Source organism: Nycticebus coucang, chromosome 3 (assembly GCF_027406575.1).
Source record: "Nycticebus coucang isolate mNycCou1 chromosome 3, mNycCou1.pri, whole genome shotgun sequence".
Lineage (NCBI taxonomy): Eukaryota > Metazoa > Chordata > Mammalia > Primates > Lorisidae > Nycticebus > Nycticebus coucang.
In genome coordinates this window covers 46759080-46778009 of record NC_069782.1, presented here as the reverse complement: position 1 = coordinate 46778009, position 18930 = coordinate 46759080, and the positions used below count along the sequence as shown (strand labels likewise).

At 37.2% G+C, this 18930-nt stretch overlaps 1 protein-coding gene across 5 annotated transcripts in view; it reads left to right on the top strand.

Annotated features, from left to right (window-relative positions):
- The window catches only part of GLIPR1L2 (GLIPR1 like 2), a 72882-nt gene that overhangs the window by 30798 nt on the left and 23154 nt on the right, over positions 1-18930 (top strand). For all 5 annotated transcript variants that reach the window (XM_053585816.1, XM_053585815.1, XM_053585818.1 and 2 more), the window contains 2 exons: positions 4798-5043; positions 7195-7298. In XM_053585816.1, coding sequence (XP_053441791.1) covers positions 4798-5043; positions 7195-7298 — 350 coding nt within the window. The remainder of the gene's footprint in view (positions 1-4797; positions 5044-7194; positions 7299-18930) is intronic.

Here is an 18930-nt window from a genome sequence, read left to right as displayed (position 1 = left end):
CTTGTATCTCTGTGGGATCAAATGTTATTTCCCCTTTATCATTTCTGATTGAGGTTACTAGAGATTTTACTTTTCTATTCCTCGTTAGTCTGGCCAATGGTTTATCTATTTTATTTGTTTTTTCAAAAAACCAACTCCTTGTTTCATTAATTTTCTGAATGATTCTTTTGTTTTCAATTTCATTGATCTCTAATTTGATTTTGGATATTTCTTTTCTTCTACTGAGTTTAGGCTTAGATTGTTCTTCTTTTCTCAATTCCATAAGATCTCTTGTGAGATTGTTGATGTGCTCTCTTTCTGTTTTTCGAATGTAGGCATCTAAAGCGATGAATTTTCCTCTCAAAACTGCTTTTGCAGTATCCCACAGGTTTTGGTAGCTTGTGTCTTCATTGTTGTTATGCTCAAGGAAGTTAATGATTTCCTGTTTTATTTCTTCCTGCACCCATCTGTTATTCAACAGAAGATTGTTTAATTTCCATGCCTTTGGGTGGGGTCGAGCATTTTTGTTAGAGTTGAGTTCCACCTTTTGTGCCTTATGGTCTGAGAAGATACAAGGTAAAATTTCAATTCTTTTGATTCTGTTGATATTTGTTTTGTGTCCCAGGATATGATCAGTTTTTGAGAATGTTCCATGGGGTGATGAGAAGAATGTATATTCTTTATCTTTGGGATGGAGTGTTCTATATGCGTCTACAAAGCACAGTCCTTCTAGGGTCTCATTTAAATCTCTTATATCTTAGTTTAATTTCTGTTTAGAGGATCTGTCCAGCTCTGTAAGAGGAGTGTTAAAGTCCCCTGTTATGATGGTATTATCAGATACCATATTGCTCAGACTGAGTAAGGTCTGCTTCAAGAATCTGGGAGCATTTAAATTGGGTGCATAAATATTTAGAATTGAAGTGTCTTCTTATTGTATTTTTCCCTTGACCAGTATAAAGTAACCATCTTTGTCTTTTTTGACTTTAGTTGCTTTAAATCCACATGTATCTGAAAATAAGATTGCAACTCCTCTTTTCTTCTGAATTCCATTTGCCTGAAAAATTGTCTTCCAACCCTTGATTCGGAGCTTTAGTTTGTCTTTTGAAGACACGTGTGTTTTTTGCAGACAGCAAATGGATGGCTTGTGTTTTTTAATCCAGTCAGCCAATCTATGTCTCTTCATTGGGGAATTCAAGCCATTAACATTTATTGAGATAATTGATAAGTGTCGTAGTATTCTATTCGTCTTATTTTGTGAGAGTCCATTGCTTAGTTTTATCTTTTGCATCAGTGTGGAGGTTAGGTTCTGTCCTTTAATTTCTGAGTTCTTACTTTGCTGCTTATCCATTGTGGTGGTCAGTGTGCAGAACAGGTTGAAGTATTTCCTGTAGACTTGGTCTTGTTGTGGTGAATTTCCTCAATGTTTGTATATCCGTAAATGATTTGTTTTCCCCATCAATTTTTCAGCTTAGGTTAGCAGGTTACAGAATTCTGGGCTGGAAATTGTTCTGTTTAAGTAGATGAAAGGTAGATGACCATTGTCTTCTTGCTTGGAAAGTTTCATTAGAGAAGTCTGCGGTCACTCTGATGGATTTGCCCCTGTAGGTCAACTGGCGCTTACTCCTGGCAGCTTGCAGAATCATTTCTTTTGTCTTGACTTTGGACAGGTTCATCACAATGTGTCTTGGAGAAGCTCGGTTAGAGTTGAGGCGACCTGGGGTCCGATATCCCTCTGAAAGCAGTGTGTCAGAATCTTTGGTGATATTTGGGAAATTTTCTTTTATAATATTCTCTAGTATGGCTTCCATTCTTCTGGGGCATTCTTCTTCCCCTTCTGGGATTCCTATAACTCGTATGTTGGAACGCTTCATAAAGTCCCATAATTCTGACAGTGAACGTTCTGCTTTCTCTCTCTTCTTTTCTGCCTCTTTTACTATCTGAGTTATCTTAAGAACTTTGTCTTCTACCTCTGAAATTCTTTCTTCTGCATGGTCTAACCTGTTGCTGATACTTTCCATTGCATCTTTAAGTTCCTTAATTGACTGTTTCAGTTCCTTCAGCTCTGCTATATCCTTTTTATATTCTTCATATCATTCATCTCTTATTTGATTCTGTTTTTGGAATTCCTTTTGGTTATTTTCCACTTTATTAGCAGTTTCCTTCATTGTTTCCATCATTTCTTTCATTGTTTTCAACATGTGTATTCTAAATTCCCTTTCTGTCATTCCTAACATTTCTTTATATGTGGAATCCTATCCAGTAGCTACCTCATGGTCCCTTGGTGGGGTTGTTCTGGACTGGTTCTTCATGTTGCCTGAAGTTTTCTGCTGATTCTTCCTCATGAGTGATTTTTTTTTATCTTTTTCCTTGACCTAATTTTCCTTTCACTTCCTCTTGCTCTTTAAGTTCTCGTGCCTGTGGACTAAGGGTTAGATGAGTCCTTTTGGTACAAGACCAGAAGGGTGAGAAGGTTGAAGATCAAGAAAGGGATAAAAGAAAGGAGGACTGAGTGATAAGAAAAAAAAAGAGAGAGAGAAAGGAGAGGGGGTGGGTAAAAGGAATATTGACAAAAAGAAGAGAGGCACAGAAAGAGGGAGACAGAGCAATATAGCTGTACAGTAGGGTACTTTGATACAACCTTAAAAAAACCCCACCTTCTGGGGGTGCCCAGTTGGGTGGTTCCCTTGAGGTCAGCAGCTCTTTGCTAACCTGATCAGACACAATACCCCACCTACACCAAGTAGAGAGGAAAGACAAAAATGCTATAAATCAAACCAAAACAAGCAAACAGAAAACTTTACGGGATAAAATTGTGTGAAAAACCAAATAATAGCGGTAGAAACACTAGCAAAAATGAAGTTCTAGTTATTGAAAAAGGCAGCAATGGGAAATTATAATTAAACTAGAAAAATTGAGAAGGAAAAAGGATCTGTATGGACAAAACAACCAAACCAAAAAAAACACAACCAAAAAGAAAGCAGGTGTATATGTTATTGAATATTGTCTGGGCAACACGTGGTCTTCTGGGGTATGAGATGTTAATCACAGTTCTGATATGACTGGAGGCTGCTGATTTCTCAAACCCCAGCAGGTAGACACCCTAAATCTCTCTTCAGCCCACTGAAAAGGCACTTTGAACTTGTAAACTTGCTTAGCAGAAGCTTTCCCAGGAAACTGCTTGTTGCTGGAATCACTGCTGAAGTGGCTATCCACTTACCCAGTGTGCCAAAACCGGTCTCACTCTGCCCCTGAGGGTTAGGGCTGCAAGGCGGCTCAGACCCCACCCTTAGGCTACTTGGTCACTGGGTTACCAGCTCCCACCCGATTCTAGCTCTGCGACCCTGAGGGCAGAGCTTGCCGGGGCAGATCGCTCACAATGGCTCCCTGTGACCCACAGCCAAACACTATTAGCTCCGTCTGTCTCAGCAGCTCAGACTGGGTCCCTAGACAATGGCCAAAGTTCTCCGTACTCCCGCTGAGGCTCTCCCCAAGGCAGTTCAACTGAGTGCCAAGTCCAAAGACACCAAAACAGTTCACAGGTAAGGCCTTTCTGGTTTGCAATCTCACTGCTACTGAACTTACAGTTGCGGGCGGGTTTAGACGGATTGAACACACGTGACCACTTGACGTTTTTCCAGTGTTTTAGTCCTCCTTTTGGGGTCCAGAAGTCTCTCGCTGACTCCCTGTATCCTCACAGGGGTGATGATAGGCAGATCCCACCAGCCAGAAATGCCTGGAGTCCTATCTCCCCAGACTCATGGTGCCCAGATGCAAGGAAGCTGTTACTCGGCCACCATCTTGCTCCGCGTCCCATAAATTCTTTTCAAAATATTAAATTATTAGGATGGTCTGCTCATCAGCACATGACAAATTCCCAGCCCTGGGTGCAGGCACCTGTTTGGTTTCAGCAGTTTCTCGCATTACATTGGCATCCAACAGATTGCAGGGCCTCTGATGACTTTCAGATGCTTACAGACAGTAATTCTATCTTCAGAATAAGAAGAAAAATCATTTCCCAGCTTCTGGGAGGTCCTTCCGGTGTCCTTTCTACTGATCTCCCAGTACCTGCAGGTCACAGGGTGACAGAGGCTGCTGCAGAGACACTTGGGATCTCCAGGAGATGGAACAGCTGAAAGGGACAACCCAGCTCAGAGCCCAGCTCAAGTGACAAACTGGTCCAAGGTTTTCTTACAGGTGTCAATGAGTACAACAAGCCAAGAAGTAATATCTTATGATATTTTCTCACATTTCTGGCAACTTAATTAAAACTTTAAATGTTCCTCTTTTATAACATTTACTAACTATTACCATGTGTTAAAGTTTTTATGTATAATACATATCTGATATATAGGTAAGCAACTTGGGGATAAAATTTATGATAAATTATCATTTTATTCTTCACAGTAGTTTGCTCAATAAATAGTTCTTAGATAAATAATACTTTTGATTTTTGTATTACCACGTATAAAGAGGCATGAGCTTAAAAATCATGCTTTCAGCAGACTACCTATAAGTGTTGTACGTATATACATTTCTAAACAGACTGCTTGTAGGAGTCTTGTAATTATCTGTATCATCTATCATTTCAGTATTTCAATTAAAAATAAATACATAGTCCTTGAGGAAACAGTCATTTTATTTATGATTATATCAAAAAGGTTTCCTCATAGAAATTTCACAAATAAGACCCATATGTACAAGAGTTAAAATTGTTTTCCTTAAATCTAACTATGAGAAGAATAAAAGGAAAATATTTTAGAGCACAAAAGACTATTATTATTATTATTTTGTTTTCTTTGCATTTTGCATTTTTTTCAGACATGGGATGTAGCTTTATCACGGACTGCTAGAGCATGGGGGAAAAAATGTGTGTATGAGCGCAATACTCACTTAGAAGACGTACAAATGGCCCATCCTAAATTTTATGGGATTGGTGAAAATATGTGGCTTGGTCCTGAAAATGAATTTACTGCAAGTATTGCTATCAGAAGTTGGTTTGAAGAGAGGAAAATGTATGATTTTCAAAATGACAGTTGCTCTAAAAACTGTTCTCATTATCTTCAGGTATCTAATTTTTATATTGTTATTAATTCAATAGACTCCTTAATTGTTTTACTGCCTATTTTCATTCTGTTTCAAATTTACAAATAAGCTTAAGTGGTAAAATTATTACTTTTAATAAAATCACAATTCTAATCAGTCCTAGATCTTTAAAATGTCTATAATTCTATTATGTGAACCATACAATTAAAACATTTCTTTAAATATAGTATACTGAATCTTTATACCCAAAGATGAAATATGATTTTCAAAAACTAATGCACACTAGGGAAAAAAATGAGAAACAATAAATAAAAATTATTTATAAATTATTGACCTTAAACATAAGTAAAAGACTTGTTATTTTTTAAACAGATCAGTACATATATAACTATATAACTGATTGACTAAAATATTTGAAATTCAAATTAATAGTACAATTTCTTTGCCTCATGCCCAACAATCCACTCTCACACTTAATATTCCAGGAATGCTGAACCACTTTTCCTTTCCTGGATGATACTTTAATTATTCTGCATATCATGTTGTTTAATACTTATCTATTTATGTATCTGATCCTACACTGAGGGTAGGGACCTTGTCTTCTCATTCATATATTCTCAACACAACAACATGACATTATTTATGTCTTTAATAAATATTTATATCAGGAATCAAGGAATTATTATATGAACTCACAAGTTTATTTAAAAGATGATTAATTTTGATCAATAGACCTTGATCTCATGTTTTATATAGAACTTAAAAGTTTGGAATTTGTTCATGTTTAGCTCAAGTGTTTCTGTTCCATCTGATCATGCTTCAGAAATTTTTGATCAATTTCTTTATTTCATCGGTTCTTTTTACTTATAAAAAGTTACAGTGATCCTCCATTGTCTTACTCATATCAAAGCCAGCCTCTTTAGCATGACTTTGATATCCTCAGTAGCTACCTAAATCTACTCCCTGACATACTACTCTGTATTTTTTACTCTTTAAATCTGATCTCCTGGACATTTTTGCCTCTTGCATTTAATCTGCTTAAGTCTACTCTTACAGACATTCTACTTTCTATTTTTATAATGTGTTGTCTATTTCATTAAGAATCACACCTTGAAAATCACTCAGGCTTAAAAAGTAAACAGGTATGGTTCCTCTCTCTTCCGCAGAGATTAACAAAGCACTATTATTTTTTTGTTCACTTGGAAGTATTAGAAATATTAAAGTCATACAAAGACTCTCTGGAATATATCTTATTATTGCCATCTTTTTCACTCCATTTCAAGACCTGCTTTTCCATTCATCAGAGACAGCTTTTTTTTTTTTTACTCATCCTTTTCTTTTTAATGAAAAACTCAGACTTTGTTTTACCTTAAAATTAAATTTTCTTAAAATGAAGGAGAAATGTCATTACATGGGTCACTACCAAAGTTTTGAGACAGTCTGTGTTATGGTCCATTATTTCATCTCCAATAAACACAGTTGACACATCCTCTATATTCACCTATGCAACTTTCAACTTGCTGGGCTTATCAGTGTTGGCTTTATTTGTTTCTTTCTATGCAATTTTGCGTTTCTTGATTTTTGTGTATATCAAAACTTTTCGTGATGACCCACGTAGCATGCAATTATACTCTCTACTCCTATATCTCTTCTGGTTCTCTTCTGCAATTATACTGTTCCTCTTTTTCTCTTTTTTATTCACAACTTTCATTTTTTTTAACCATTTTCTTTTTTTTCTTTTCTTTTCTTTTCTTTCTTTCTTTTTTTTTGTTTTTTTGTTGGTTGGATTTTATAAAACCCTTTCCTCTTCTCTTTCCTGTCTTCCTCCTTGCCAGTGACCTGAAACTCTCAAATTCAACCAGAGGTTGAAAATTGATTCATCAGGCATGACTTCCTTTGTCTCTGAAGCATTATGCTGGATCAGTGTTCTCAAATTGTTTTTCCTAAGATGTAGTATTGGTAGGACCTATTAAAGAGTTTCTCTAATGTAGTGTTGGAAAAGCTCCCCTAAGTCCATGATAACTCTCTACATGGTTCTAAATGAAAATAGTTTATGTTCTTTGAGTTTCTTGATAAAAGGTTCTGCGTGAATAAAACATATTATTATTTATAATATGAGAGAGCAAATGTTTAGAATTAAATTTTGTGTTTTCTTTGAAAATTTTATTTTAGCTTGTTTGGGACCGCTCTTACAAAGTTGGTTGTGCTGTTACTCCATGTTCAAGAGTTGGACGTATTAGAGATGCAGCACTTTTCATATGCAATTATGCACCAGGGTAAGTTATTGTAAATTAATAAAAGAATATAAAAATAAATTGAGACTACTTTATGGTTAAATGTTCTTAAATTTTAATATATTCTTCTAAGCATTTTTATGAACTATAAAATTCTTAGAGTGGAAAGCTCGCTAGGTTCTCATGGCATTGGGGAGGAAGATTTCTTTTGAACAAAGATTAGGATATAAAAGTATAAAATTTATTTTATCTTCTTCCAAGGAAAGAGGGAGTGAGAGAGTGAAAGAGAGTGAGGAAAAAGAGGAAGAAAAGAAAGCAGGGAGATGATGGCATGGCATCACAAGCAAAGGGAAGGGAAAAACCAGTAGTGAGGTCAAGAGGCTTGCTACTTTTATGGGGACAAAGAAAAAGGAAAAATAGTGATTAGGCACATGCTCCTTCTGTCTGCTTATCAGCTGGATGATAAGCGGCTGCCCTGCTTTGAAAACAGACTTATCACAGGTGTTTTTGAAGCTTGGTGATTCTGCCTTCGAGATGTGATTTTAGGCAGGTCTGAGGCTGGATGCTAGCACTCTATTGTTCTTATAGGGACTCCTTGAGGCGACAGAAACAGATTCTCAAAGGTAGTGAGCTGGTGCATGTAAAAGAAAAAAAAAAAAAAGATTTACATTTCTTTTCTGTCTGCCCTTTATAGAAGTTGTGAAAACAGTGTCCCTATAGGGAGCCTGGCAACTAGAGAGAGAGAGCAGAGAGAGAGCTCATGGGATTGATTTTAGCCATTACTGAAAAACTATGACTTAATAATTTTTCTGTCCTTCCACTATTGAGACTGAACATCCTTTCAAAAATAATTAAATATAAGATATTAACTGGAGACTTTCCATTGAAGGAACTCAGGAAATTGTACCCTAAAATATGACTCCTTGGTATAAAGATTATTTTGAATTAAAGTCCCTTAGAGAGCAACAGGCCCTTGGAAGGGGCTTTCTCTTTTTGTTCATAACCAGATGCATCAAAGGAATAATAGACTTCCCACTCATCATCTTTAATCGTTAGAGAAATGCAAATAAAAACCACTTTGAGATATCATCTAACTCCAGTAAGAGTAGTCCACATCACAAAATCCCCAAACTGCAAATGTTGGCGTGGATGTGCAGAGAAGGGAACACTTCTGTACTGCCCGTGGGAATGCAAGCTAATCCATTTCTTTGGGAAAGAAGTTTGGAGAACACTTAGGGAACTAAAAGTGGTCCTGCCATTCAATCCTGCAATTCCTCTACTAGGTATATATCCAGATGACCAAAAATAATTTTACAATAGAGATATTTGCACTAGAATGTTTATTGCAGCCCAATTCATAATTACCAAGTCATGGAAGCAGCCCAAGTGCCCATCAACCCATGAATGGATTAACAAATTGTGGTATGTATATACCATGGAATATTATGCAGCCATTAAAAAAGATGGAGACTTTACATCTTTTATGTTTACATGGATGGAGCTAGAACATATTCTTGTTAGCAAAGTATCTCACGAATGGAAGAAAAAGTATCCAATGTACTCAGTACTGTTATAAAACCATTATATAATCACCCACACATTCATACCAATGATAAAGCACAACTATAGCCCAGAATTCAGAAGGGAAGAGGAGGGTAAGGGGAAGGGAATGGGGATAATGGGTGGAATCTCACCTATTGTGCATAATGCAAGGGTATATGGCAAATCTATTAAGAATGGAGTATAAATGTCTTAACACAACAAATAATTAAGTGAGGTAAAGGCTATGTTAACCAATTTGATGTAAGCATTCCAAATTGTATATAAAATCAGAACATTGTACCTCATAAATGCATTAATGTACTCAGTTATGATTTAATTTTAAAAAAGGAATAATAGACTTCCCTCCCTTCCTTGTTATAATCAAGAATGCAACCAGACCTGGTCCAAATATTTTAAAACTAATGCCTGTCTTTTAGGTTAATTTACAAATCAATCTGTTTTCTCCCACCCATCATTCTCCCAAGTAGCTACATCCTCTCTAGCAACAAAATTTATTGCTCTAAACAGAATTACCTAGTTTCTCATTTCCCCCTCTCCTCTGAAAAAGTTATAAAAGTATCTGGATCCTCATGGGATCTTGAACGATTACTCTGTGATTCTCTCCATTTGCACAGTAAATAAACCTCTCCTTTTATTAATCTCCCTTAATTGTGAGTTGATCTTTCAGGAAACTTTCTGGGGAAAGGGAAAGTTTTCCCTCTCCCCACATAGTGAACACATAAATAATATTTGGATTAGAGAATAAAATATACCATAACAATTAAAGCAAGATAAGAAAATAGGGAAAGACTACTGTGGACTATAGACAGGGTACTCACAGAAGGAGGTGACATTTGAGCTGAAAGCCAAAAATAAGAAGGTGGCTGAAGAACATTCTAGGCAAAAGTAAGAGTATGTATAAATCTTTTGAAGTTGGAATGAGTTTAGCATATTTGAGAAATGAATAACTGTCATTAGAGTTAGGAGTTTAGGTAGAGTTAGGTGACAATTAGACTAAATAGAATAACATAGGCCACATTCAAGATTTTAGAATTTATTCTAAGTGATGACAAAGCCATTGCATACTCCAATGCAATGAGTGACATGGCCTTCTCTATGTTTTTGTTACTGCCCACCCAGGTTGTACCACCCATTGACAGTCAGGGCTGTAAGGGAGAAAGAGTTTATTCTGCAGAGCACTAAGTGGGGAGATGGGAGAAATCTCTCAAATATGCCTCCCCAACAATCTGGCAGATAGGGTTTTTAAGGATGGTTTGGTAGGAGACTACGTAATCAAGTTCACTAATTGGCTAAGTTTGGCGCAAAATTATAGGCATGCAGACTTCATTATTGGGGTCTGGAAATCATCTTGTTCTGGTTCAGCTCCTGGCATCGTGCTTCCAGTTAAGTTGGTTTCCTTGGTATGGGCCGCTGGTCTGGGTGGATCAGTCAATCCATTGAAATGCAGGTCCCGGAAGATGTCTTAGAAACTACCTTTAGGTTTCAAATAGTAAAGTTACCTACAGAGAAAAGTTAAGGATCTTTACAAGTAACAGGGAGAAAGTTAAGAATCTTTATAACTAACAGCTGTGTGACTACAGAGTGGCAATTATACAGGAGCAAAGAAGAAGACAGTGGCTGATTATTATCATTATCTTTAGCTAAGCCTGTTCCTTGACAGGGTTCTGGGGTCCTTATTCTAGTTCTCACCTTGCATCCCTTCATCAATCTATAAAGATGATTTCTTTTTGAAATGGGACTTTAACAAAAAGATTACTCTGGCTATTGTGTAGAGAACGGCCCTTGAGAAAACAAAGGTATAGTACAGAGGAAGGGCAATTAGGAAACTGTTTCTGTAGTATAGACTGTGATATTTTAGATTAGAATTTTAGCATGTTGCTAATAAATTACCACAAATGTAGGGGTTAAAACAGCACCCATGTATTATCATACAGTTCTATAGGTCATAAGTTCAGGCACCTTGTGGCTGGATTCTCCACACAGGGTCTCAAACTCTGAAACTCAGATGTCAACTAAGTTCTCATCTGCAGTCTCTGGAGAAGTGTCTGCTTCCAAGCTCATTCAGGCTATGAATGGAGTTTAGTACCGTGTGGTGTGGAACTCTGGTCTCTGTTTTCTTGTTGGCTCTCAGCCAGCCCTTATCTCATATTCTGGACTGCTTTTTCTTGACACATGACCCTCACCAACTTCAAGTCAACAAAAGCATGACAGAGCTTTCTCATGCTTCCAATCTCTGACTTCTCTTCTGTTACTACAAAGAAAACTCTGTTTTAAAAATACCCAACTGATGGCGTCAGGTCCATTTGGCCAATCTCAATATTTTAAGGTCAATTCTGCCATATAACGTAATCATGGAAGTAAAATTCATTGTATTCACTGCCCTAGGAATTATACAAGGCATGATCGTGAGAGATGGGGGATCCTGTGGTCTAACCTAGAGTTCTGACTATCATAGTATGGAAATTGTGAGGAAATGTCAGTTTCTAGGTATATTATGGAGGTGAGCTAATAATACCAGCTGATGGTGACTTTAGGGATAAGTGAAATAGAAAAATTAAGACACTGCCTATCCTTAGTCTAAAAACTGGGTAAATGTTAATGTTATTAACTCAGATGGAAAAGATCAAGAGATATGTTTTATGTTTGTACATATTAGGTAGAAAAATAATTGTAGGAAATATGAGTGAATCATGAGGAGGAGATAGCCATGTGAAGATCCATGGCAAATTTCTAAGTAGAGGAAACTTCTGGTATAAAGGCCCTGAGGTGGAAATGAGTCACAAGCCTTGTATGAGATTACTTGGTGGGAGAGTGAACATGGAGACTTAATGTAAAGACTAGTCATGGAGCCCTACGTTATTCCACCCTCAGGCACAGGAGGTAGTGAAGGATAATGAACAGAGGCATGAGAGAATGAGTAAGAGGGAAACAAGAAAACCTGGGAGAGTACTTGGAAGTCAAGTGAAGAAAATGAGTCTAGAAGCCGAGAGTGGTTAACTGTAGGGAATGCTCCTGAGAGAATGAGAAACTGCAAGACGAGGACTGACAGTACCTGATGGGGTGAAGGTATTTGGTGACCATAGTAAGAATAGAGAGTGCAGAGTTACAACATGACTACACTGATAAGAAGAATCTGCTAATTCTTGGAATTTGCTTTTCTTTTTCCATCCTCTATTTCATTGGCTTCTTTGTCTTCAAATTTCTATAAATCATTTTTCCTTTGATCTGAGTGTTGGCAAGGCTACCTGTGAAGGATCTAGGTTGGTGCATATATTAGTCAGCATAGCCCAGTTTTTATTTGATTATGTCCCACAAATAGGCAATCAGTTACCCCTCCCAAGGATATCTGGTAGAAAAATCAGTCCATTAAAATATTATGAAATATTGAGTAGAAATGAAAAGAAGTGAACCAAATAGGAAATATAATGAGTAGTGACATCAATGGTGCCCCCACCCAAAAGATATGTCCTAGGTCCTAATTTCCAGACCTTGTAAGTACTACTTTACATGTCAAAGTGGATATTACCTTAAATGGCAAAGATGTGATTAAGATGAGGATTTAAGCTGAGGATCTAGGGCTGGGCATGGTTGCTTATGCCTGTAATCCTGGCTCTCTGGGAGTTCAAGTTTGGTGGACTTGAGCTCAGGAGTTCAATACCTTCTGAGGTTTTAGCATGTCTACTAAAAGAGAAAAACTACCTTCACATTGTGGCAGGTGCCTATAGTCCTACCGACTCAGGAGGCTGAAGCAAGAGGATTGCTCAAGCTCAAGAGTTTGAGGTTGCTGTGAGTTACAGTCATATAAATAAACTCTGGTGGGGGTACCAGAGTATTTACTTCATGAGCAGATAACTAAAATGTATTTCTGTTTTAGGCTGTTTGCTGTTGCTATACAGACGGGGTAATTTATAAAGCACAAAGGGTCGTTTAGCTCATGCTTCTAGAGGCTGAGAATTTTAGTGACAGTGTCTGTGAGGGCCTTCTGGAGGGCATCACATGGTGAGAGGGCAAGAGCATGTGTGTCAACTCAAGATCTCTTCCTCTTCTTATAAAGGCACTGTTGCCTTCATGGGGGCCCCACCCTAATGATCATATCGAATCTTAATTACCTTCCAAAGGCCCCACCCTCTAACCAACATATGAATTTGGCGATTAAGTTTCCAGCACTTGAAATTCGGGAGACACATTCAAACCATAGCTATTTTCCAGCATCCCTAGTAGTATCATAACTAAGCTTTTGCCAACAGAATGTAGGCCACCTCCAGGGCTAGCTTTGAAACTTCTTACATGACCCTTCATAGTATTGGTCTTCCTTCATCTCCTGGCTGGATGCAGAGGATCTGTAGAGGATTCAGACTTCTGTACAAGGTGGTAGAGCCATAAGATGGAATGAACCAGGGCTGCAGAATGACTGCTCATGGAGGAAAGCACTCCTCTAGCAGCCATTCTATGCCATGCCATTAACTCTGCCTTCAGATAGAGAAGATGTGTAGAAGAGCAGAGTGCGAGGGAAGACCAGATGTTCTGTTTCAGACATATTACATACAGAAGTAAATGTAGGAAATGTAAACAAATCATGAGAAAAATCCAGTCATATGAAGGTCTCAGATAGGTTGCCAAGTAGAGGGAACTACAGGCATAAAGGCCCTGAACCTCAGGAATAAGGGAATGAGTCTCAGTCATGGACAATATCACATTGTGAGAAAGTAAGTACAGAAAATAGACCAGAAGAGACTTAAGGACTAAGCCCTACCTCACTATCATAATATCTCACTTTCAGGCAGAGGAGCTAGCAGAGGACTATGAAGAGAGGCTAGTGGGTTAAGAGGAAAACCAGAACCATGCTGTCAATTTTTATATGACATTTAAACTCATTTTCTTTTCAATCTCTTTATTACATATAAATGTTTTAAAGGTCTTCTCTGTCCATTTTTTTCTATATATAATAATTTATTATCCAATGATTGATATACAGGGTGGACATAAAATTCATGTGCAATTTAAAATAGTTTAACCTAGTAAATTGCCCATGAACTTTATGCACACCCTATATATGGCATTGTCACCCTTTTTTAGGCGTTTTGAACAGAAGTTTAAATACATAAAGTGCAAACAATCATATGACACTTTTAAACTGATGACAATATGAAGAGCTATGACAAATTCTAAAATGTGGAATGATAATAGTTTTATATTCATTGTCTAGCCAGCCATGATTTTAAGACACCACAAATTATAAGATGTGTTCTGTTTTCAGAGTTGTTAAAATATGAAAAGAATAATATTTTATAATTGTAAAACATAGTATACAACTGAAAGAAAAGATTTATAAAACAATATGTATTCCTAATATGTATAATAAGAGAAAAACATAAGTTATATGAAATAGTACGTTATTCATAGTCAAGTACAACTTTGTATTCTATTTCATACTTTAAAATATCATTTTTTAAAGGACCAAATTCATGACCTATTAATGGCTTGTGACTTGCAGTTTGGAAAAAAAGACCAATTAAGACCACTCCAGATGTTTTGACAATGAAGAAAAGGAAATGGAGTAGATGTGTTGAATTTAATTAAAGCCAATTCTTTTTTAATTTTGGTTACTAATGCATTTTATACTTGCTTAAAGGTGTTCATGAGCATATGTACTTTGATTTTGGTAGATATTTCTAAAAATCTATTCATTGCAGTTGCAACACTTTCCTATTATAGAATCTCTTTTAAATGAATCATTATAGGAAAGGGCCTATTTTCCAACTACCTTGATAGCACAATATATTTTCAACCATTTTAGTCTTTACTAGTGTAAGCTCAGTATATTTTAAATGTTCATCTCTGCAAAGATTCTCTGCCTATTATGTGAATCCAATGAGACAAACACTTGCGCAATAAGTCAACAAAGCAACTTTATTACCTTTAGATAGGTAAGGACAGTGGAAGCAGTAAGGACATAGAAGCCTAGGTGTTATAGTGAGCCAGTCCTCCAAGCCTCAGGAAAGCATCTCAGGGAGGATGGAGTCTCATCTGTATATACCTTGCATTGTACCACAACTGAGAGGCCCTGAATGCACTCTGCCCTGGGTTGTATACCAAGGGCACAGTTCGGATCACTGAGCTCAAGTGTTGTAGAATGTCCTGTTCTAGGTGTGATGAGGACATAGGGTGGGTGGGTGTTCCAGTTTCTCCTTGTCTCAGGATGCTTCATTCTTAGCACATTTTAAAGTTATTCTGAAAACTACAAGTGGGAAATGGGAGAACTGGGTTGGGCAAGACCTCTGGGGACCTGTTGTCCTACAGCCTCCTATTTCAGATATCTCTCTGTGAGTTTAGGTACCTTTTTGTGTGTTTCAGAAATTTGGGGATTTGTTTTCTGGTACCTATACATTTACTATTTTTCTCTTAAATTGTTAGACCTTTTTCAGTTGTAGGAGTTATTTATATATAAAGAAAATTAGTTCCTTTCTGTAACATAATTTATAAATATCTTCCCTATTTCATGTTTAATTTTTGACTTTAGAATGTAATTTATTTTTTTCAGGTGGAATAATTTTGTCTTATTACATATTGTGGAAAATGTATCAATGCTTTTATTCATGGTTTTTGAAGTTTGTGTCATACTTAGATAAGCCTTCCCAAAATATTATTGCTATTTTTAATTATCGCACATTTTCTTCTAGCAATTCTTTTTTTCTAACTTTTAAATAGTTGATCCCCTTTGCTTCTGGACGCTTTGTAAACTGTTATAAGCATTAGTCCCCCGGGTAAAATAATCATAAAGACTGGACAAAATTTGTAAAACAACTATTTCCAGGAAGTAGAAAACAACTAATACAAGACTATGATCTTTGCAATATAGAAAAGAACTCAGTAGGAGACACATACCATCTGCATGTAAGCAGTGTTGATAGGATCAAAAGCTCACCAGTACCACATGCTCCAGAATAACTCCGCATAGTGCTGGGGTACACATGGTGATCAGAATCATGGGGACAGATGGGATTATCTACTGAAGAGCACAGAGCGAGAAGAAAACCTCCTCTTCTCTGGAATGTCATGCCAACATTTAAGGACAGTTAGAGGTCAATAAGGTAGGAGGGGGGACCTAGGATCTAGTAGCCAGATAGGTAGAAGAAAAAAGTGGAAAGGGATGGTATCATAGGCGGAGACTTGGGGAAAGTTTTTATAAGGATAAAGTAGTCAAAAATTTCAAATTGTAAGAGGTCAAGCAAAATAAGAATTTTAAAACATCAGATTTAGACAGATTCATTGATAAACATACACAGAGTCCTTTCTGTGGAATAGGAGAGACTGATAGCAGGTTGGAATGATTGGAAAACAGAGAGGATGCTGAGCAATTATTCAAGATGCCTGGTTGTGAGACATAAGAAAAAGTGCAATTCACTGCAAGAAGAATAAGATTAAGCTGTTCTATTGTTTTTATTTAGTTTTGTTTTAAAATCAGAAAGATGCAAGCATATTTAAATGAAGGACCTAATACTAAATGAAAGTAATTTTTTTATATAAAATAAAGGCAGAGTATATGTAATTAAGGATGCAAGTCCTGGAGGAGATAGAAGGGTGTAAGAGGAAGGAACCTCAAAAAGGAGGAGATGTTCAGTTATGCACACAGATGAGAAAGGAAAGAAAGTTGGGATAGTGTATGTGCTATATTTAGTAACAGCAACTTTCCCAAGTTTCACTGTAGAGCCCATTATTTTCTGTACAGAAATAGAATAGATCATGTCCTGAGAATAAAGGAGGAGACAGCGGAGCTGCAATTTTGAGGACTGGGAGAGTTTGAAAGAGAGTTTGTGGAAAATAAGAAAGGAAAATGAATGAGGAACCATAGAAGGGTTCTCTACCTAGTTTAATAATTTTCCTCTACCAGTACCCAGCGTCCTTCTTGTAGGAGGGGAGGATTAGGACAGTGGGATTCTACCTAGTTTAATGATTTTTCTCTAGCAGTACCCAGCTCCCTGACATAGAAGAGGGGGATGTGGACAGAGGGATTCTACCTAGTTTAATGATTTTCTTCTAACAGTACCCAGCATCCCTGACATAGAAGAGGAAGATGTGGACAGTGGGATTCCTTCATGTTTTCCAGTGCTGAGGTTTTGTCAGGTGGATGTGAAGGAAGACATCACGTTTGGGTTTGACCTAGAGAGTGTGTGGAGGACTGGACCTCAGCTGGGTGGATAAGGCACAGTTGGTTGGGTAGGGAGGAAACAGGAGAGAAAAAAAGACTTGATGTGCCAGGGAAAGTATTGAACAAGTGTGGCAAGAGTAAATGAGTAAGAGGCCTGGAAGGATAGGAGGTTGTAGTCAGTGAGTGAACTGTCTAATTTTGTGAATTCAGAGGTAGAGCAGTTTGGGGCATAACAAGAGTCAGAGCATAGTGTAAAAGTGACAATTGGGGAGTACTCAGAAGTGTTTTGATGGTGACAACATCCAGTGACAGATACACCAAGTTATTGAACTAATTATCCACACAAATGCTGTAATCAAGTAAGTCTTAAACTCTAAGATAAAAGCAAAATTTTGACTGAAAAATATGATACCTCAGGTGCCAAAATCTGCAAGTGACTAAGGAAGCATGCTTAGAAAGTAGATGGCTCTCTTGAGGAGGGTTAGAGAATGGTACAGCTAAATAACATCAGCCTAGACGGAGCCTTATCAGCATTTAACTGTAATCCACAGTCCATGAGGTGCTGTATGTGAAGTGAAGGGAGGAGTCCTGGTCAATGGAGTTTTATAGAAAGTGATATAAATTAAGGTAGGTTGCTCCTACAGAGATCATTTGAGGCAGAAAACAAAAATCTTCACACTTTCTTTGACCTTGAATCGAACCAAGAAATAACTGTGGAATTTTTGACAAACACAGATATACATATTAGACATGTCAGAAGGAGACCCAGATGGGATCTCTAACCAAATATCTTCCTTGCTGCTTCTTGGGTTGTGTTTTTCTCTAGTGGAAAAGATTCTTTAAGTCTTCTTGCAAAACCTGGAGATCTTCCATATATAAACCAGAAGCCAGTACTGGGGTGATATATAGAAGTGAAAAGGAAAGGAATTATGGTCAGTGGTCTGGCCGTTCTGGCTGAATGAAATAGAAAAGTCAACAATGATGTACTTTGGCTGTTCTGTGAATGATGTACAAACTATGTGAGCCTGTATGGAGAGCTTTGAAGAATTGCCTGCAAATTGTAATTGCTATATTGTCAGTCCACAGGGCTGGATTGCATCCTTGATGAACAAGGTGGCAGCCCATATGGGTCTAGTATGCAAAGAAAGTTCCTACCACCACCAGAACTGTGCTCTCATTCTGAGAGATGGTATTCTATTACAGAGTTTAAATAATGGTAATTCTAATGGGGATAGAAATGTGTATAGCTGCCTGTTAAACCATACGGGCAGCATATCCTTACCTAGGGCCTGGACTCACTCCCCCCATAGGAGGCATTGTATTCAGCATTCACGTATGGCCAGATACAAGGCCAAGAAAAGTTTTAGAGAGGGATGTTCAGAGTCTTGACATGGTCTCAGTGAACCACCAAGCTGCCTCTTAGAAAAGCAAATACCAAAAGATGGAGTAATTTGCCTGTTTCTTTAGGCACTGCTGAGGCAGCTATGAAATTTCAATACCCTTTGCTGGTTGTAGATACTTACCTATTGTTTCCTTCTAATCTGGTCCAATAATTCCAACTGCAGTTGAGAGGTGTACTATAGATTCAGACTTGAGTTGATTTAGATTCAACTTCTTAGAACCTGAGAACTAGAGGAAGACTGACATAGGAGAACATTTGCCTGGCATTTCTAGCTATCTACTATAAATAATGATTATGAAATTCAAATCTTTGAAAAAAAGGAGTCATTTTATTCTAACACAGTGTGGAGATAGATAGATAGATAGATAGATAGATAGATAGATAGATAGATAGATAGATAGATAGATATAGATATAGATATAGATATATAGATATAGATACATTTATATATTTATTTGCCTTCCCAGAATTCTTCCAGGCTATAGTTATCAGACATTACAATCATGGGGTGGTTGACCTATGCTCCAAGTCTCAAAGACAGTTTTTTTAGGGAGTAGCTT